General features: G+C 42.9%; 1 protein-coding gene across 1 annotated transcript in view; it reads left to right on the forward strand.

Moving 5' to 3' along the window:
• The window catches only part of SNX31 (sorting nexin 31), a 72,884-nt gene that overhangs the window by 11,244 nt on the left and 40,865 nt on the right, over positions 1–20,775 (forward strand). Inside the window, exons 3-5 of the mRNA XM_017859447.1 lie at positions 2,842–2,956; positions 8,533–8,597; positions 16,435–16,545. Coding sequence (XP_017714936.1) covers positions 2,842–2,956; positions 8,533–8,597; positions 16,435–16,545 — 291 coding nt within the window. The remainder of the gene's footprint in view (positions 1–2,841; positions 2,957–8,532; positions 8,598–16,434; positions 16,546–20,775) is intronic.

A 20,775-nucleotide genomic window follows, 5' to 3' on the forward strand; every position in this document is an offset into this window, starting at 1 on the left:
CTGGCTAACATGGTGAAACCCCGTCTCTACTAAAAATACAAAAAAAATTAGCCAGGTGGCAGGTGCCTGTAGTCCCAGTTACTTGGGAGGCTGAGGCGGGAGAATGGCGTGAACCCAGGAGAAAGAGCTTGTAGTGAGCTGAGATTGCGCCACTGCACTCCAGCCTGGGCGACAGAACCAGACTTGGTCTCAAAAAAAAGAAAAAATGACAAAAAAAAAAAAAAAAAAAAAAAAAAAAAAAAAAAAAACATGTTTTGCCCACAGGCAGGCAGTTAATAACCACCCCAGATGTTAGACCAATGTTTTCCAATAGAACTTTTGTGCTGATGGAAATGCTCTATATCTGCTTTGCCCAACTGAATAGCAAATTACAATATTTCAAGTGACTATTAAGCATTTGAGATGTAGCTAGCAAGACTGAAGATTGAATTTAAAAATTTTATATTACTTTAATTAGGTTCAAATTTACTCACAGGTGGCTAATGCCTACCATATTAGATGGCACACTTCTAAGTCATTGTAAGAATTTTGGGTTTACTTGAGTGAGATGAGAAGTTGAGGAGGATTTTGAGCAAGACAGTGGAATGATCTGACTTACTTTTCTTATTTTAAGAGATGATAGAGTCTTGCTCTGTCGCCCAGGCTGGAGGGCAGTGGCTATCATAGTGCATCACAGCCTTGACCTCCTGGGCTCGAGCAACCCTCCTGCCTCAGCCTCCCAAGTAGCTGGGACTACAGGTGCGCATTACTACACCTGGCTGACTTACATTTTAAAAGTATCACTTTAGGCTGGGTGCAGTAGTTCACACCTGTAATCCCAGCACTTTGGGAGGCCAAGGCAGCCAGATCACCTGTGGTCAGGAGTTCAAGACCAGCCTAGCCAACATGGCAAAACCCCATCTCTACTAAAAATACAAGAATTAGCCAGGTGTGGTGGTGCACACCTGTAGTCCCAACTACTTGGGAGACTGAGGCAGGAGAATCGCTTGAACCCAGGAGGTGGAGGTTGCAGTGAGCCAAGATCATGCCACTGCACTCCAGCCTGGGCAGCAGAGCAAGACTCTGTCTCAATAAAATAAAATAAAATAAAAATAAAGTATCACTTTAGATGCTATGTTAGGAATAGACTGAAGGAGTCATGGGTAGAAGCAGAGAGACTTGTTGGAAGGCTACTGCAATAATCTAGAGAAGAGATGACAGTGGCTTGGACCAGGGTGATGGTAGTGGGCATGGAGGGAAGTCATCAGATTCTTGACTTTTTTGAAATTAGGGCCTATCTATACAAGGTAAATATTTGCCAGATACTCACTGTATTTGTGACAAAGGCCATGGAATTAAAAATCCTTACTGTTTGCAGCCTCATTTTTCTTATTCCATCTTTCATTTTCTTTAAGCCACTAAGTATGGTAATAGTAGGATTTCAGCCCTCCTGCTCTAGAGATACCGTGTTAAAACCTGATTGGGTTTCTGAGTGGTTTCCTTTGTCTTATTTTCAGGAGAATGATTCTGTGCCTTACCTTCAAGTTGCCACTACAAGTGTAGGGCTGGAATAAAGATGCACACTTTTTGTTCTTAATTTTAAAATAATTTTTTATATATCCACTTTTTAGGTTCCATAAAAATAATTACTGCCATGGTCATGGGTCATATATGAGTAAGTGGGAGAGAAGGACCTGGCTGGTTTCTACTTGGGATCATATGTCAGCATTATTGGAATTCTGTAACCAGCACTGGTCCAATAGAAACATAATGTATGTCTCTCGGCTGGGTGCGGTGGGCTCACGCCTGTAATCTCAGCACTTTGGGAGGCAGAGGCGGGCGGATCACCTAAGGTTGAGAGTTCAAGACCAGCCTGGCCAACATGGAAAAACATTGTATCTACTAAAAATACAAAATTAGCCTGGCCTGGTGGCACATGCCTGTAATCCCAGCTACTCAGGAGGCTGAGGCAGGAGAATTGCTCGAATCCGGGAGGTGGAGGTTGCAGTAAGCCGAGATCGAGCCATTGTGCTCCAACCTGGGCAACAAGAGTAAAACTCCACCTCAAAAAAAAAAAAAAAGAAAGAAAAAAAAGAAAGAGAGAGAGAAAGAAAGAAAGAAAGAAAGAAAGAAAGAAAGAAAGAAAGAAAGAAAGAAAGAAAGAAAGAAGAACTTATGTAATTTAAAATTTTCTGATAGGCACGTTAAAAAGAGTAAAAGGAAACAGATGGAATTCATTTTAATAATATATTTTATTTAATTCAATGTATCCAAAATATTATCATTTCAACATGTAATCAATATAAAAATTATCAGTGAGATATTTTACATTCTCTCTTCTTTGAAATTTGGAATGCATGTTATACCTACAACACATCTCAATCCAAACTAGCCACGTTCAGGTGCTGATTCACCACAGGTGGCTGGTGGCTACCGCATTAGGTGACACAGCTGTAAGCATCTGTCAAGTTCGGATTTGGTGGAGGTAGGGTTGAGGAATTTAATTCCCGTTGTCATTGATATCACAGACACTATTGTGGAATGAATCAAGATAATATTGTATGATGTGAGCAGTGGCTAGTCTTGTAAAACAAATGAAAGATAAACATACATCTCAGCTCTACCAAACTTACACTGGAGCTGCCGGTCTGTGATGTGTCTAGTAACATCTCCAGAACATATACTGAAATAAATTCCTCCTTAAGAAAATCAAATTGTCCTCTTTTCCCTCTTTGAGCCACCAGGAAGGCTTAACTTGAAATAAAGTGCTGGGATGGGACTTGCCCTAGAGGAGGCTTTAGTAATCTCATCAACCCTGAACTGGTAGGTCACCTGCCTAACTGTGTTTCCTGGATCTTTCAGCTAAGACGAGTCTTTGGAAATTGCCTGCCACCCTTCCCACCAAAGTACTATTTGGCAATGACCACAGCTATGGCTGATGAGAGGAGGAACCAACTGGAACAATATTTGCAAAATGGTATGTATTTTCAGGGTTTTTTAAAAAACAGATTTATTGCAATGTAAGTTGTATGCCACAAAATTCACCTGCTAAAGTGTACAAGTCAATTCTTTTACAATATATTTATGTAATTAATTGTGTGACCATTACCATAATCTAATTTTAGAATATTGTCATCACCCCCGAAAGAAACCTCATACTCATTGGCAATCACGTCCTCTTTCCCTCCCCTACCAGGCCCTGGCAACTACTACTGTAATTTTTATCTCTAAAGATTTGCCTATTCTGGACATTTCATATATAAGGGATCATATAATATGTGTTCTTTGTATTTGGCTTTAAAAATACCGTTTTTTTTTTGTTTTTTTTTTTAAAGAGATGAGGTCTGGCTGGGCATGGTTTCTCACACCTGTAATCTCAGCGCTTTGGGAGGCTGAGGCAGGAGGATCACTTGAGGCCAGGAGTTCAAGACCAGCCTGAGCAACATAGAGAGAACCTGTCTCTAAACAAAATTTAAAAAATTAGTCAGGTATGGTGGTGCGTGCCTATAATCCCAGCTACTCAGGAAGCTGAGGTGGGAGGATTGCTTGAGCACAGGAGGCTGAGGCTACAGTGAGCCATGACTGCTCCACTGCCCTCCAGCCTGGGTGACACAGCAAGACAGTGACTCTAAAAAAGATTAAAAAAAAAAATAGATGAGGTCTCACTATGTTGCTCAGGCTGGTCTCAAATTCCTGGGCTCAAGTGATCCTCCTGCTTCAGCTTCCTAAAGTGTTAGGATTACAGATGTGAGCCACCACACCCAACTTAAATGTCTCAGCAGTTATATGCTTGCTGATTTTATTTTATTTTTTGAGACAGGATCTTTCCCTGTTGCCCAGGCTGGAGTGCAGTGGCACAATCATGGCTCACTATAGCCTTGATCTCCTGGAGTCAAGCAATCCTCCCACCACAGCTTCCCAAGAATCTGGGGCTATATGTGCAACACACCATGCCTGGCCAATTAAAAAAAATTTTTTTTATAGAGATGGAGTCTCACTATATTGCCCAGGCTGGTCTCAAACCCCTGGCCTTAAGCAACCCTCCTATGTCAGCCTCCCAAAGTGCTGGAATTACAGATATGAGCCACTGCACCCAGCCAGTATTTATTTATTTATTTATTTATTCATGACAGAGTCTCGCTCTGTCACCCAGGCTGGAGTGCAGTGGTGTGATCTTGGCTCACTGCAACCTCTGCCTACTAGGTTCAAGTGATTCTCCTGCCTCAGCCTCTCAAGTAGCTGGGATTACAGGTGCTTGCCACCATGCTCAGCTAATTTTTGTATTTTTTTAGTAGAGATGGGGTTTCACCATGTTGGCCAGGCTGGTCTCCAGCTCCTGACCTCAAATGAGCTGCCCACTTCAGCTTCCCAAAGTACTGGGATTACAGGAGTGAGCCACCACGCCTGGCCTACTTTATGTTTAGAGTCACACTTAGGTGCTGTATTTTGGCTTTGATTGGGAGGTTAAAAGAAAAAGTGTCTGGATTGGGAATAAACAAAAGGATGAGATGAACCACTTACAGGAAAGCTCTTAAGAGATATCAGAGGTCTTTATTAGCAATGACAGAGCTTTTGCCTCCATCTTAGTCCTTACCAGGAAGCCACGCTAAGGCACCAAGGACATTCAGCTCTGGCCCCTGTGAGGCTCACAATACAACAGCTTGCCCATCGCCTGGGTCCTAGAAATGCTGTGCACAGCAAAACTGTGGTTGGCAAGATTAGGCTGTCACCAAAAAGAGGATGTTGAGGGGAAATGGCAAAAATGGCACTTAAAGACTTAAAGTTTTTAAAATTGGAAAAGTGTACACACATAATATTTTTTAAAATATAAACTACCCAAAAGAATATACAATGAAAGGTAAGTTCCCCTTCCAGGCTGTTTGTATATTCCAGGCTGTTTGTATATTCCCTAGCAGCAATTTGCCTGTATGTAGATCCCTTTTTGCTCAACACAAATTGAAGTTTACTATACATACTTTTCTGTACCTGATTTTCAGAGCTTTTTATTCTAAAATTTTGGTTTACAGAAAAGTTGCAAACATAATGCAAAGAATTTCTGTATACCCCACCCAGATCGCCCAGATGTTTACATTTTACATTTGTCTTATCGTTCTTTTTTCCTTGTGTGTGTGTGTGTATATATGAATCTCTCGTATCTTTTTTTAGACTTACTTGAATGTTACACACCTCAGCCATCTTATTTTAAGATACTTTGTGACTTTGGGAGGCTGAAGTGGGCAGATCACCTGAGGCCAGGAGTTCAAGACCAACCTGGCCTATATGGCAAAACTCCGTCTCTACTAAACATACAAAAAATTGGCTGGCCATGGTAGCAGGTTCCTGCAATCCCAGCTCCTCGGGAGGCTGAGGCAGGAGAATTGCTTGAACCCATGAGGTGGAGGCTGCAGTGAGCCGAGATCGTGCTATTGCACTCCAGCCTGGGCAATGAGAGTGAAACTCCACCTCAAAAAAATAAAAAAAATAAAATAAAATACTTTGTGTATTTCCTAAGATCACAGAGACTCTTATATAACCACAGTATAGTTAGCAAAATCAGGAAACAGTATTGATATAATAATGATCAATGTATCAAAATCAGGAAACAAAATTGATACAATAATGGTTACAAATGTATTCAAAACAGAACAACATTTGATACAAATTAATTTATCTGGAACCCCCCTTTTTTAATTTCAACAATTAGGCTAGGCATGGTAGCTCATGCCTGCAATTCCAGCACTTTGGGAGGTTAAGGCAGGAGGATCCCTTAAGCCCAGGAGTTCAAGGCCAGCCTGGGCAATATAACAAGACCCTGTCTGTACCAAAAAATTAAAAATAAACAAAAATTAGCTGGGTGTAGTGGCACATGCCTGCACCTACTTGGAAGGCTGAGGTGGGAGGATTGCTTGAGCCCAGGAGTTTCAGGCTGCAGTAAACTCTGATCCTGCCACTGCAGTCCATCCTGGGCAACAGGGAAAGACCCTGTCTCAAAAAATAAAATAAAGTCAGCAAACATAAAACTGCTGAGACATTTAGGCTGGGAGTGATGGCTCACACCTGTAATCCCAGCACTCTGGGAAGCTGAGGCAGGAGGATCACTTGAGCCCAGGAATTTGAGACCAACCTGGGCAACACAGATCTCATCTCTTTTTATTTTTATTTTAGAGTCACTGTCTTGTTGTGCCACCCACGCTGGAGTGCGGTGGTGCAGTCACAGCTCACTGCAGTCTCGACCTCCTGAGCTATGATTTGAGCAACTGCACTCCAGCTTGGGTGACAGATGGAGACCCTGTCTCTAAAAATAAATAAATAAAACATCACCAACTATTACACTAATGTCCTTCGTAGCTCAAGAAAAAAGATTTTCTCCTGTATGTTGACTTTTTTCTCTTAAAATATGTATCTTAGAGGTCATTCTACATCAGCAGTCATAGATTTATCTCATTGTTTTCATGGCTGCATCTTTTCTGAAACATAGTAAGTAAAACTGTAGAAGCCATCTATTTTCCATTAATTTTTTTTTTTTTTTTTTTGTCATGGGACCATACTTCTTTTTAGACCTACTGAATGAGCTCTTTCAAAGTTCAAGTTCAAAATGTAATATCTTTTGAATTTTCATTCTCCCTTGGTTTGTTTTCTCGTGTCTTAGCAAAATGCTCCTTTAATACCTGGTCTTTTTACAAGTGATCACACTGCTTAAGGTTTTGCTTTTCTAGGACTGGTCTTTATTCTTATCAGAATGACTTGTGTATCCTCTTTGACAAGGTCAAGTAAGAAGACAGTATGGCTTCGCCTCATGACTCAGAGCACAGGTTCTAGAATCAGACCCAGTGTCAAATCCCACTTTAGTTCCTTACCAGTTGTGTGACCGTGAGCAAGATACCTACTTTCTCTGAGTCTCCGTTTTTTAAATCCATTAAATAGAAATAATTTACCTCAGAGTTTGTCATGAAGATTAGATAAGCTAAAATATACAAAGGTTTTAGCCTAGTACTGGTACGTAATAGTCATGCAGTAAATACCAGTTGGGTGAATACCTTTTTCAGCAGCTTTCCTCATTCCCAATAATTTATGCTGATGAATATAGCTATTCATAGTTTGACTATATGCCCCATTGCGGAAAATCATGCAAGGGCTTTCCCTCCTCCACCCCGGGAATTACCCCCCAGAAAAGACAGAATGATTTTTATAAATAGTTTCTCGTGTTGCAGGGACTTTCTCTCTTCGTTTATTTTGCAAAACATGATGTTTTTTGGGAAAGGCACAGCCTGCAATGAAGTGACTCATAAAAAATGCTGGTAGAGGATGTTTGATGAAATTAGTAAAACAGGCCGGGCATGGTGGCACATGCCTGTAATCCCGGCAACTTGAGAGAATGAGGCAGGAAATTGCTTGAACCCGGGAGGCAGAGGTTGCAGTGAGCTGAGATCACGCCATTCCACTCCAGCCTGGGTGACAGAGCAAGACTCCCTCTCAAAAAAATAAAAAAAATTAAAAAAAAAAAGGAAAACAGTAATGAAAACAGAAGGAAGAAAGAAATTTGGCAGCATTTAGTAAGTACGTAAGTGTAGCTGAAGCACAGGATATAGGAGAGGATCTGTGGCAAGGGGGGTGAACCAGGAGGATCCAGGCTGGGCCATACCTTGTGGGTTTGCAGTTCTCATGGGGGTGTGTCTGCCCCATCCGCTCTGCCCATATCTCCTGGCTATTTTTGTCAGGAGCTTTAAAACTAAGGGTGAAAATATTTTTGTTAAGTATAGAAGAATGAAATATTTTAAATCTCTCTGACTGCCTTGTCATTGTTTTTTTTTTGGGGGTAACATCTTGAGAACTCCTATCATTCAAAGGGGTGCTCTTGGCCCGGCGCTGTGGCTCACACCTGTAATCCCAGCATTTTGGGAGGCCGAGTCGGGCAGATCACCTGAGTTTAGGTGTTTGAGACTAGCCTGGCCAACATGATGAAACCCCATCTCTACTAAAAACACAAAAATTAGCCAGGCATGGTGGCAGGTGCCTGTAACCCCAGCTACTTTGGAGGCTGAGGCAAGAGAATCACCTTAACCCAGGAGGTGGACATTGCAGTGAGCCAAGATCACGTCACTACACTCCAGCCTGGGCGACTGGGTGAGACTCCAAAGAGGTGCTCTCAATTGATGTTTCTTGGTTGGATTAAATTTTCAAATTACCCTGTGTCTTGCTAGTCTGGGAGGCTAGACGTAGGTTTTAAGATCATTCTGATTCTTCATATAAACGTCATTATCATCCTGGTAGGGCAACAAAATGGATGTTGAGTAGTATGGGTGTGTATAAATAAAGTGAGATGCCTGGGAACACTGTCACCCTGGATGGGTGTCATGAGTTCCTGTTGTTAAGGCTGCCTGTAGGAGGCAACCTTTGGGGGGTTTTCCTGTATTTGAAAGGTTTCAACATTCATCACTTCAGGGAGGAAACAGAGCACTGGCAAGGCATGAGCGATCTCTGGAGGACACAGCAATTAATAGGCAAGGCCCAGCCCAGCTCATGCTAACCTGGCTCACCGTCCATGTTTTTCAGTAACCATGGACCCAAACGTGTTGAGAAGTGATGTCTTCGTTGAGTTTTTAAAACTGGCACAGCTGGTAAGCTTGCTCTTCTTTAATGGGGCCATCATTCCTCTGCAGGACACTCTTCATGAACCATGTGTGCAGGTACACACACATGTGTGCATTGGCCACAGTCCCACAGAGCCTGGACTTGGGCAAAATATATTCATTTCAAGTCAATTGGGGGATGGTTCCTATTTTGTTCTTTTGGAGGTTTAGACTTTAGATGGAAAGTGAAGTGTGTCACTTGACCTTTGGCTCATTTTATTAAGTAGATCCCTTTTTCTGTAGCCTGAGAATCATACATCTCAAAACAGGATATGAAGAAGAGGCCCTCTGAGTATAGTACGAGAACTACAGCCTTTATCATTAAGGGTTCCCATAACATGTCTGTGACCCAGCTTCTGTAGCTGAGATTTCCAAGTGGGCCACAGTGAAGACATCAGGAAAGCAGGCCATGCTGTCTATTCCTTGTGTATTCTCTACTTCTACCTTTATTGTAAATGAATCATAGAGAAAATTCAACATGAACAGAATGACATACAGCAACTCCCTTTCCTTTGTTGATCTAAAGAATCATGGGTCACTTGCTCCCTAGGCTGAAATTGTTAAGTACATTTGTTCAGAACAACACTCATTCTAATGGCACATAAAGAAACATTGTTATGCCTGTATGTATGAGCTTGGCTGGAAAAGCTCTGAAAGAATTGATGTTCTGCAGTAATATGATACTAGTTAACTGGATCCTTAGCCAGGGGAGGAAGGATCGGATTTGCAAAAACTGGAACACATTTCATTCATTTATTTACTCATTTATAAAATAAAATCCTATTGGGTTCTCAGAACAAGTCTCATGTGGACAGGGGTTCAAATGTGTTGGGATATTTACTGGCCCACTCAACCTGAGAAATGGCCCTAGAGCCTTCTGTTCTGTCGTGGTTCATATTTTCACATTTGCTTGATGGTTTGTATATACACATACTTTCTTATTCTTTGAAAAGTTTGTTGTGGAAGTGGTGATGATAGTAAAATTCAAATAGCACAAGTGTATACAATGAAAATTAACTTTTCTTCCCTTATGATTCCCCTCCTCAGTGACAACTGTTGTTTATAGTCTAGTAGTTTATAGTGCTCTTTTGCTATACATACATGCACATATATAAGCATGCATATATATACATACATGCACACACACAACCATGTGTCACTTAACAATATGGATTCATTCTGACAAATGCATCATTAGGCGATTTTGTCGTTGTGTGAACACCATGGAGTGTACTTACACACACACACACACACACATTTTATTTTATAAACAAGCACACACTCAACACACTTTTTGAACTTGCTTTTTAATGGCTGGGTGCTGTGGCTCACGTCTGTAATCCCAGCACTTTGGGAGACTGAGGTGGACAGATCAGCTGAGGTCAGGAGTTCGAGACCAGTCTGGCCAATGTGGTGAACCCCTGTCTCTACAAAAATAAAAATTCAGCCGGTCGTGATGGCTCACACCTACAATCCCAGCTACTTGGGAGGCTGAGACAGCATTGCTTGAACCCGGGAGGTGGAGGTTACAGTGAGCTGAGATCATGCCACTGCAATCCAGCCTGGGTGACAGAGCAAGACTCTATCCCGAAAAAAAAATTTTTTTTTAAATTGACCTTGCTGTTTAAAACCTATGTCTTGCAGATCATTCTATATCTGCACATATGATAGTAAGTTGACTTTAGTTCAGTCATCTTTTGGGGGTGCACTATGGGTTTTGTTTTCCGTCATTCATGGGATCATTCAGTGTTTCTGAGCTTTGTCTTATATATCCTTGTTTGTTTGTTTTTCAGACAGAATTTCGCTCTTGTTGCCCAGGCTAGGGTGCAGTGGCATGATCTCGGCTCACCGCAACCTCCACCTTCCAGGTTCAAGTGATTCTATTGCCTCAGCCTCCCAAGTAGCTGGGATTAAAGGCATGAGCCACCACGCCCAGCTAATTTTTGTATTTTTAGTAGAGACAGGATTTTTACCATATTAGTCAGGCTGGTCTTGAACTCCTGACCTTGTGATCTTCCTGCCTCAGCCTCCCAAAGGGCTGGGATTACAGGCATGAGCCACCCTGCCCAGCCAGTTTTGTATATCTTATTTTCCTGATAATTTGAAAGGTTTTATACCTGATTTTAGTTCAATATTTTGCCTTTGTGACTTCATACAAAAGCCTTATACCTCTAGCTGTGTTTTTCAGTGCCTCTTTTTACTTTTTCTAACACAATTTTCACTTTTGTAATGGCTTTATTTTCCTCTTCCATTTCTTCCATGAACTTTGCCAGCTCGCTTTTATATCTTTTTGTTATCTTATTTCTTGAGGCTTTTATCTATTTTTTGAGGTCTTCATTCAGAAACACCTTCTTTTTATTAACACATCCATCATTTTCATCTGCTTAATGATGTAATTTTTTTGGTATATGTTTTTTGCCTTTCATTGGTCATGTTTCTTTCCTCCTTTCTTGCAGGATTTTTGCATAGGTCCCTTGCCAGTTATCTTGAGGTCATCAATCCACTTTGAAAGGGGCTGCTGTTGTGAGCTAGCTGTTTGCTGACACATAGTATTGGGGAGGGGGCCTGAGTTGAATTCATCGAATATGTTGTATTTCCAGGTCTTGTTTCTTGTTTCTGAACACTTTCTTATGAACACTCTACCTAAGGCCTGAGCAGACTGTCTAGCAGCAAAGCTTTAAACCACAGCTCCTCATACCATGATCTAGCCTTCTAATATTTTGATTAAGATCAGCATCCTCCGACCCGGTTTAGGGGTTAAGAGTTCAGGTTAAGTAGTGAGATGGCCTCGATTCAAATTTTGGCTACCCTACTTTTGATTTATATGACTTGGGTCAATTTACTTAGGCTTTTTGTGCCGCAGTTTCCCCATCTGTAAAATGGGGAGAAGAGCTTCTGTCTCTTGGGGTTGCTTTGAGGATTAAATTAACTGATGCCCTTAAGACATATCATCTGGCACAATGTTAATAGATAAGAGGTAGTCACTCCCTCCGCTTCCTGGGTTCAAGCGATTCTCCTGTCTCAGCCTCCCGAGTTGCTGGGACTACAGGCGCCTGCCACCACGCCCGGCTAATTTTCGTATTTTTAGTAGAGATGGGATTTCTCCATGTTGGTCAAGCTGGTCTTGAACTTCTGACCTCAGGTGATCTACCCATCTCGGCCTCCTAAAGTGCTGGGATTATAGGTGTAAGCCACCACGCCCGGCCAAGACATAGGTTTTAAAAAGCAAAATCTTAATGCCAGTCCCTTTTCTTTCCCCAGCCATGCTTAGAGATTGCCTTTTGCAAAGATGGAGTGTCTGTATATCTCTTCAGCATCCCCTGCCACTAGGTGGTGTCCAATGGGGCCCGGAGTAGCGCTCCCAGACAGGCTGAGCACCACGTGACTAACTGCTTTGAGGCAGCTTATGTATTCCTTGAGTTCTGCAGCACTTTGAGACTTCTAATTCCCTCCTTCCTGACCAGGTTCAATTTTCACTGCACTTGGCAGCCCTTCTGAAAACCTCAGGCTATTTGTAAGTTTCTTCAAGGATGCTTTCCCTTTCATTGTTTTCTGTCTGCCTCTAAAGAGAGGTCAGGACAGAGGTAACAGTCACTTCCCAGAGCCTTAACACGTTTTAAAATATGTGCTCTTTTTGAGTTGAATTGAGTTGAATTTAACAACTGGAGAAATCTTTTAATTTTTCAACATCAGTGCGCTTTGTTGCTATTCTGCTCTGAGGTAGAGGAATGTCTAATAGTCATGGTGCCCATCCAGGAAAATCCATATGCAGATTCACCGGGCTGGAAACCTCATCACATGCAATGATGGGCTACTGTCATCTCTCTACAAGGGAAATAGGAAACATTCTTAAGAATGTTCCTCTGCCTCAGAGCAGAATAGCAACAAAGCACATATTTTAAAACGTGTTAAGGCAGCCCATGTATTGGCGGATTTTGAAGTTTCTTTAAAATGAATGTGTTTTTGTTAGTTTTCTAGTGTGAATTGTGTTTTTTCATTCCTGCTGCATCATAGATCAGTATGGCAGCTGAGCCAAGCACATGGCAAGTGGCTCACACCTGTAATCCCAGAACTTTGAGGGAGAATTATTTGAGGCCAGGAGTTGAAGACCAGCCTGGGCAACATAGTGAGACTCTGTCTCTACAAAAAAATAATAATAAGAGATGTTTAGATGGGGGTAGTGGCACGTGTCGATAGCCCCAGCTACTCTGGAGGCGGAGGCAGGAGGATTGCTTGAGCTCAGAGCTTTGAGGCTACAGTGGGCTATGATCATCCCATTGTACTCGAGCCTGAATACAGCAAGACCCTGACTCAAAACAAAACAAAAAAAGATAGCAGCTTATTTAATGTTTTGTTTTTTATACAAGCCAGTTCTACCAGGTTGACTTTTCCCCTAATTGGTTTTGTGTTGCTTTTACATTTCATTAATTTTGTAAGTAATACATTAAAACATTCTAGTAAAATTCAAATATCACAAATAGAGCCAAATTGTTCTTTGATTTCCACTCTAAACTTGTTTGATCTGTTTTGTGGTTGCTTTGATCTTATCACACAAAGATCTTTTGTTGCCATCAATTCTCCTCTTCATTATATTGCTCTGAAATGTTTGTTTACTTACCAAAGCAAAATGTGCTTATAGTTAGGAAAATGAAATAGATATCAAGGATGGAATAAAAGTTTAAAATCTAAAAATAACAGTGAGATAGTGCTAAAAAGGATTATAACACTCCCCTGTCCTCCAGAGGCAATGACTTTCAAATCGTACAGCCTTTTCTTCAGATATTTGAAAATATGGAGATTAATTATATACATGTATCTCTTATTCTTCATTTTATTTTTTCTAGATACAGGATCTCACTATGTTGCCCAGGACTCCATCTCCTGGGCTCAAGTGATCCTTCCTCCTCAGCTTCCCCAGGAGCTGGGATTACAGGTATATGCCATAGCACCCAGCTATTATTCTTCAACTTTTAAACCTTATCCACTGACTGTGATGAAGGTGAGGATTTCAGCTTTCTTATATCACTTCTTCTATTCTTCCCTTCTTCCCAACTTTAATTTTAAAAAATTAAGTCCTTAGTCAACACCTTCCCCTTGCCCCTGCCGCATCCCCAGCACCCCACCAGCTGGAGTTAAAACTGAATCACTTAAAAGAAAAAAATATGATTAGTTGTCTCAAAACATACGACTAACTCTTTCCGTTATATAGCAGTGCTGAAGACAGAATTTTCCCCATAGTCAAGCACATCAGGTTCTTTCCCTTGGAGATAATCTACCCAAAGTCTCTGACTTTCTGTTGTTTGCTTTAGAGTAGGAGCTGATAGAGAAGGAGAAGTGGAAGATGGGAGTATGCAGGAGGGACCTTGATAGTCAGTGGCTCCAAGTCCTTCTGGAAGGAGAATTGCACAAGGTCCGGGATCAGGTGGAGGAAGGGCACCTTTTAAATTGAGTGTAGGACAAAGAAAGATAGAGCAAGGCTACAGGCAGGGTCCAAGGCTGGATGGTGAGTGGAAGTCGAGTAAGTTCCCATCTTGCTGTTTTCTCTGTGACTAATAGGAAGTGAGGTTAGCTAGTGGGAATGAGGGAGGAGGAGAGTGTGGCTGGAGTCTTGGGGAAAGTGGATGAGGTTGAAGATGAATGTGAGTCAGAATTCCACTGGGTGGGGCAACTGTTTGGTTTCCTGTTCTCCCCCAAATCCTATGTTGAATTGTAGCTCCCAGTGTTGGAGGTGGAGCCTGGCAGGAGGTGATTGGATCATGGGTGGTTTCTCATGAATGGTTTAGCACCATCCCCTTGTTGCTGTTCTCGTGACAGTGAGTGAGTTCTCACGAGATCTGGTTGTTTAAAAGTGTGTGGCACCTCCACCCACCCTTGCTCCTGCTCATGCCTGCTTGCGCTTCACATTCCACCATGATTGTAAGCTTCCTGAGGCCTTCCCAGAAACTGAGTAGCTGCCAGCATCACGCTTCCTGTACAGCATGCAGAACAGTGAGCCAATTAAACCTCTTTTCTATATAAAAATTACCGCATCTCAGGTATTTCTTTTTTTTTTTTTTTGAGACGGAGTCTCACTCTGTTGCCCAGACTGGAGTGCAGTGGCCGGATCTCAGCTCACTGCACGCTCCACCTCCCGGGTTCAGGCCATTCTCCTGCCTCAGCCTCCCGAGTAGCTGGGACTACAGGCGCCCGCCGCCTCGCCCGGCTAGTTTTTTTGTATTTTTTAGTAGAGACGGGGTTTCACCGTGTTAGCCAGGATAGTCTCAATCTCCTGACCTCGTGATCCGCCCATCTTGGCCTCCCAAAGTGCTGGGATTACAGGCTTGAGCCACCATGCCGGGCCATCAGGTATTTCTTTATAGCAATGTGAGAACAGAGTAATACAAACCAGTAGGGTGTGACAGAAGGAGGAAGGAAAGTGAGTGCAGTTGCCAACTGATTTGTCCATCTTGGCCAATGGCTGCGGGTCGGGTGGCTCTTTAACCTCTTGCCTCCCTTGATGTGCAGGTTCTCTACTGAGAGGAGATTACGTCAGCCAAAGCCAGTGCTGCAACGTCAAAACAGAACATTGGAGGCTTTAACCTTAATATTCTCTTCTTACATATCTGTAGGATAAGTATGCAGTCGTGGGCTAGAGAGGGAAGTTGGTGCATCAACACTCCATTTTTAAACGCCCCCATTTAATTTATTATATGTATGTGTGTATGTGTGCATATGTGTTTGTGTGTGTGTGTATATATATATATTTATTTATTTATTTTAAGAGGGAGTCTTGCTCTGTTGCCCAGGCTGGAGTGCAGTGGTGCAATCTTAGCTCACTGTAGCCTCCCCCTCCTGGGTTCAAGCAATTCTCCTGCCTCAGCTTCCCAAGTAGCTGAGATTAGAGGCGTGTGCCACCACACCCAGCTAATTTCTGTATTTTAGTAGAGACAGGGTTTCACCACATTGGCCAGGCTGGTCTCGAACTCCTGACCTCAAATGACCTGCCTACCTCAGCCTCCCAAAGTTCTGGGATTACAGGCGTGAGCCACGGTGCCTGGCAAATGCCCCATTTTGGACACTACTATGCTAGTAATTTTTCTCTTCTCACTTGGATTATTTTGAGAAATATGGAACCAAGATTATTAAGTGTCTATTTGTACAGGGCACTCTTCAAGATAAACTCACCACATAATCCTGATCTGAAGGAGCTTACCTTCTAGGCAGCCATCTAAGCTGGCTTTAAACTAATTAAGCGTAAAAAAAAGCCAAGAACATTCTACAAATAAGCATTTAGAGTGGAGAAGGTAGAACTCAACTACTTCCAATTAGTCAGGTGATTTTCATTGTCAAGGCCAAAATCACAAAAGAGAAATTTGTTTATTTAACTAAAAGGTCATGGAAGGTTGGCTGGCTCCTACTTCTCACCCCTACCCCCAACCCTACTCTTCTCTACATTGACTTCATTCTCACAGAGCTTCCCTCCATTTGCTTCAAGATTAGCAGCCTCAGCTGAAGGTGAGGACCCTGCCCTTCCTTCCTCCTTCCAAGGGAGTGAGAATTGCACTGAGGTCAGGAGTTTGAGACCAGCCTAGTCCAACACAGTAAAACCCATCTCTACTAAAAATATAAAAAATTAGCTGGATGTTGTGGTGGGTGCCTGTAATCCCAGCTACTCAGGAGGCTGAGGTAGGACAATCGCTTGAACCCGGGAGGCAGAGGTTGCAGTGAGTCGAGATCATGCCACTGCACTCCAGCCTGGGCAATGTGGAGTGAGACTCCACCTCCAAAAAAAAAAAAAAAAAAAAAAATGGTGTGGAAATTTATTTTGCTTTTCTTTTGCTTATAGAATACATTTGACATCACCACCAAGAAAGCTTATCTGGACATATTTCTGCCCAATGAAGAGAGTATTAAAATCGAAATTATAACATCAGACACTGCTGAAAGAGTCCTAGAGGTAAGCTTTGTTTAGACTCCAGGTCCTGAACTGAATCTAGGGATAGTTCTGTTTGGAAAGCAGAGAGTGGGATACAGCTGCCTTCCAGGAGCTTCTGGCCTGTTGTTTTACTCTGTGGATGATTATTTGCAGAGGTACTGGCATTTCCTGGGAGAACAACCAAGGAACCTGAGACACAGCCAATCCTCCAGGGCCTCTTTGATTTCACCCTCCCTGGGGGCACCAATTTTCCAGAGATCTCCTGGAAGGCTGCTGGCACTTCCTTGGAACTTAGCCAAGGATGTGGCCTGGAAATATGTAAAATGCTTTATTATTGGATGTCCCATCGTTGGGAGCAGGAAGGAAAGTGGGGCTTGGCAGAGGCTGAAACAGGTCATACCTAGGTGTGCGGGTGACAGTTCCTGGCAGAGGGTTACAGGGGAGTTCTTGAAGATTCCATTCTCCCATAGGGAAAATTCTTGAAACCAATGCTCCCTCAGGGCTAATTCTGGGTGCAGAGGGCCCAGACGTGAGTTGTAGTCAGCTCTCTGAGGACTAACAGGACAAGACTCAGAAGGCTTCATCCTTCTTCAGCAGCTCTGCCTCCCAGACCCCTTTTCCATCTGCTAAGCGGGGCTGCGGAGCGAGGGCTGTCTTCTGACACCCACATCCTGCTCCCCGGGGGCCAGCTCCCAGGCCCTTTTCCTCTGGAAGGTTTTAGCTCTAATCCTCCAGAGAAACATACAAGAGAAAATACAAAGTCATAAACATGAAGAAGAGTCAGAAAGTTTCTAGGACTTTTCAAAGGACAGAAAGTTCTTGTGCTTGGGTTATGGTGTCTGACCCTTTCTGAGCTGAGAAATGGAAGCCCTCCCATTTTGGCTGCTAGCTCTTCCGGCCTGCCTTGACTTAACCTATTCCTGTATCTCCAGCTTCTCTCATATTCATTGCCTCTCCGTTTCCTCCTCTCCATTCTACATCTCGACCTTAGTTCCAGCCTTTATCATTTCGCAGCTAGATCTCTACTGCTGCCCCTAAACTAATCTCCCTGCTTCCAGTCTTGCTAATCTTCTGTATCGATTTCCAGCATTGTCTTTCTAAAAAGTATCAAAGGTCCTTGATGCTTGAGGGAGTTTGTACCCCAAACACAAAAACCTCAATTGCCCAGGATCTAGAAGTGAGAGACAGACTCATAAATGAAGGAGGAGTAGGAAGGCAGTGATAGAGTCGGAACCACATACTGCATGTGTCTAGGGCCAGGCAGGTAGGTCTGGGGTACAGCTGCAGGATTAGAGATAATTTGGAAATGGATGGAATCGTTTAGAACAGGAGAGACATCATCATTGACTTCTTTTTTCACACACTGGGCTTGCTGACCAAACTAGACATGCCTGCAGCTGAAGGTGGTGGTGGTGGTAGTTTGGGGTCTTCTATCTTCTGGGTTTAGGATGAGTCCTGGATTCAAATTACAGTCATGTGCCACATAATAATGATGTTTCTGCCGACATTGGACTGCATATACAATGATGGTCCCATAAGTTTATGATACAATATTTTACTGTACTTTCTTTATGTCTAGATATGTTTTGGCTAGGCACGGTGGCTCATGCCTGCAATCCCAGCACTTTGGGAGGCCAAGGCGGGTGGATCATGAGGTCAGGAGATCGAGACCATCCTGGCTAACGTGGTGAAACCCCGTCTCTACTAAAAAATACAAAAAAATTTAGACAGGCATGGTGGTGGGTGCTGTAGTCCCAGCTACTCAGGAGGCTGAGGCAGGAGAATGGCGTGAACCCGGGAGGCGGAGCTTGCAGTGAGCCGAAATCATGCCACTGCATTCCAGCCTGGGCCACAGAGCAAGACTCGAACTCCAATAATAATAATAACAATAGATATGTTTAGATACACCAATATTACAGTTGCCTACAGTATTTAGTACAGTAACATGCCTACTATACTACTATAAACCTGGGCTAACAGGCTTATAGCCCAGGAACAACGGGCCATACCATCTAGCCTAGGCATATGGTAAGCAATGCCATTTAGATTTGTGTAAGTTCACTTCGTGGTGTTCACACAACAACAAAATTGCCTAACGATGCATTTCTCAGAACATATTCCTGTCATTAAGCAACACACAACTGTACAGTGCTGCTGTGTAAGGACTGTGTGAATTTGGGTAGGTTACTTTACAGACAATGTCTAAGTAAATAATTATAGAAATAGTTCACGTTCCTGAGACAATGGCAGTTGTGTTTATTGATCATTATTGGTATTGGTATTGATATTGATATTGGAGGGAGTGCTGAATAGGGTTCTGTGGTACTACGTATTTTGTCCATTTCCCTGGAAACTAATAGCATACATTTGATGAGGTACATTCGTAGTCAGAAAAATGTGCTTCCTCTCTTCCAATCATGTTGGCTTGTGAGAAATTCAGACCCAAGACACTGACATCATCAGATCAGATAAGTTTAACTGGAGGTTCTACCCTAGAAGTGGTAGTTTCCGTAACAGGTGAAGTGATCACTTGGCCAGCGACAGGTGTGAATTTCCTTCCAAGAGCTGGGAAATTCTCTAGCTTGCATAAAACCGTAATTTAAGTTTTGTAATTAAAATTCACCTTCTGCATCTTCTCCAGTACACTTGCTGCCATTCTCACTTTGCTTCCCCAGGTTTGCCTTACCCACAGCCTGCCTTTTACTTTTCAATGGTCTCTTTTGTTTGTTTGTTTTGAAATGGAGTTTCACTCTTGTCGCCTAGGCTAGAGTGCAGTGGTGTGATCTTGGCTCACTGCAACCTCCGCCTCCCAGGTTCAAGCGATTCTCCTTCCTCAGCTCCCGAGTAGCTGGGATTACAAGCACGTGCCACCATGCCCAGCTAATTTTTTTTTTTTTTTTTTTTTTGGTAAAGATGGGTTTCACCATGTTGGCCAGGCTGGTTTCCAACTCCTGACCTTAGGTGATCCACCCACCTTGGCCTTCCAAAGTGCTGGGATTACAGGCGTGAGCCACTGTGCCAGGCCTCAGTGCGCTCTTTAAGGGCCAGCAGCAAGCTAAAATCTAGGACTACTGTGGTGCTAGTGATGGTGTTCGTGTTTTGAATCATCATTAACATTTGCTAAGAGGAAAAATATTATTATTATTATTTTTTTTTTTGAGACGGAGTCTTGCTCTGTCGCCCAGGCTGGAGTGCAGTGGCCAGATCACAGCTCACTGCAAGCTCCACTTCCCGGGTTCATGCCATTCTCCTGCCTCAGCCTCCTGAGTAGCTGGGACTACAGGCGCCTGCCACCTTGCCCGGCTAGTTTTTTTGTATTTTTTAGTAGAGACGGGTTTTCACCGTGTTAGCCAAGATGGTCTCGATCTCCTGACCTCGTGATCCACCCGTCTCGGCCTCCCAAAGTGCTGGGCTTACAGGCTTGAGCCACCGCGCCCGGCCAGGAAAAATATTATTATGTATTTTTTTGCTGATGCTCACTCTTCTCGAAAGAAGGTGTTTATATTTATGTCTTTATGAATGTGAAAGGCTTCTTCATTCTCCTTTTGTCCCCACGCCTTTCCTCTGTCTGCCTTGGCATGTAAGCTTGTTGTTTTCCCTAAATTAGACAGAAAAGAAGGAAATCTAATTTGAGTGGACCTGGGTCAGGTTTACTCTGGGAAAGATGTCTTTACTATGCTGTTACGTACCACACACTCACCCACTGTGTTTGGCTTTTGGGTGTTTTGCAGCCCAAAACATGGGGGAAAGAGAGAGAAAGAAAGAAGGGGAAAGGGAATTGCTTTGAAAGTGATGAAACTATTCCTGAGCTGCTCTTTATTTTCAAAGCTATGCTGAGAACACCCAATTATACCAGCCACCTAATCAGACTGCTTCCTGGGGGTAATTTATGTATCTCCAACAAGAGAAGGCCCCCTGTGAGCCTGGTATTTGTACAACTGCCATCTAGAGAACTGGGAGCCGTGGGTAAAGCAGCTCTCGAGGGCAGTGCTTGGCGGTGACTCCTTGAGTGTTAGAGGTGATTTAGTGAGTTAAGACCAGGAGTATAAAGAAATTACTCAAGAGCCCAGTGTTAAAGATGGAGGTAGCCTGTGGTTATGTAGAAGTTTCTGCTAAGGGAGCATGAGTAGATGTCCAGTGCTATGAGGTGACACCTGATAGGCTGATGGCAAAAATGAAGCCACTGGTGTTGAAATGAAAGCTGTTTGATACAAAAGTCAAAGAGGAATGTGAAGGAAGGCAACCTGTGTC

Source organism: Rhinopithecus bieti, unplaced genomic scaffold (genome assembly GCF_001698545.2).
Source record: "Rhinopithecus bieti isolate Rb0 unplaced genomic scaffold, ASM169854v2 scaffold_47952, whole genome shotgun sequence".
NCBI lineage: Eukaryota > Metazoa > Chordata > Mammalia > Primates > Cercopithecidae > Rhinopithecus > Rhinopithecus bieti.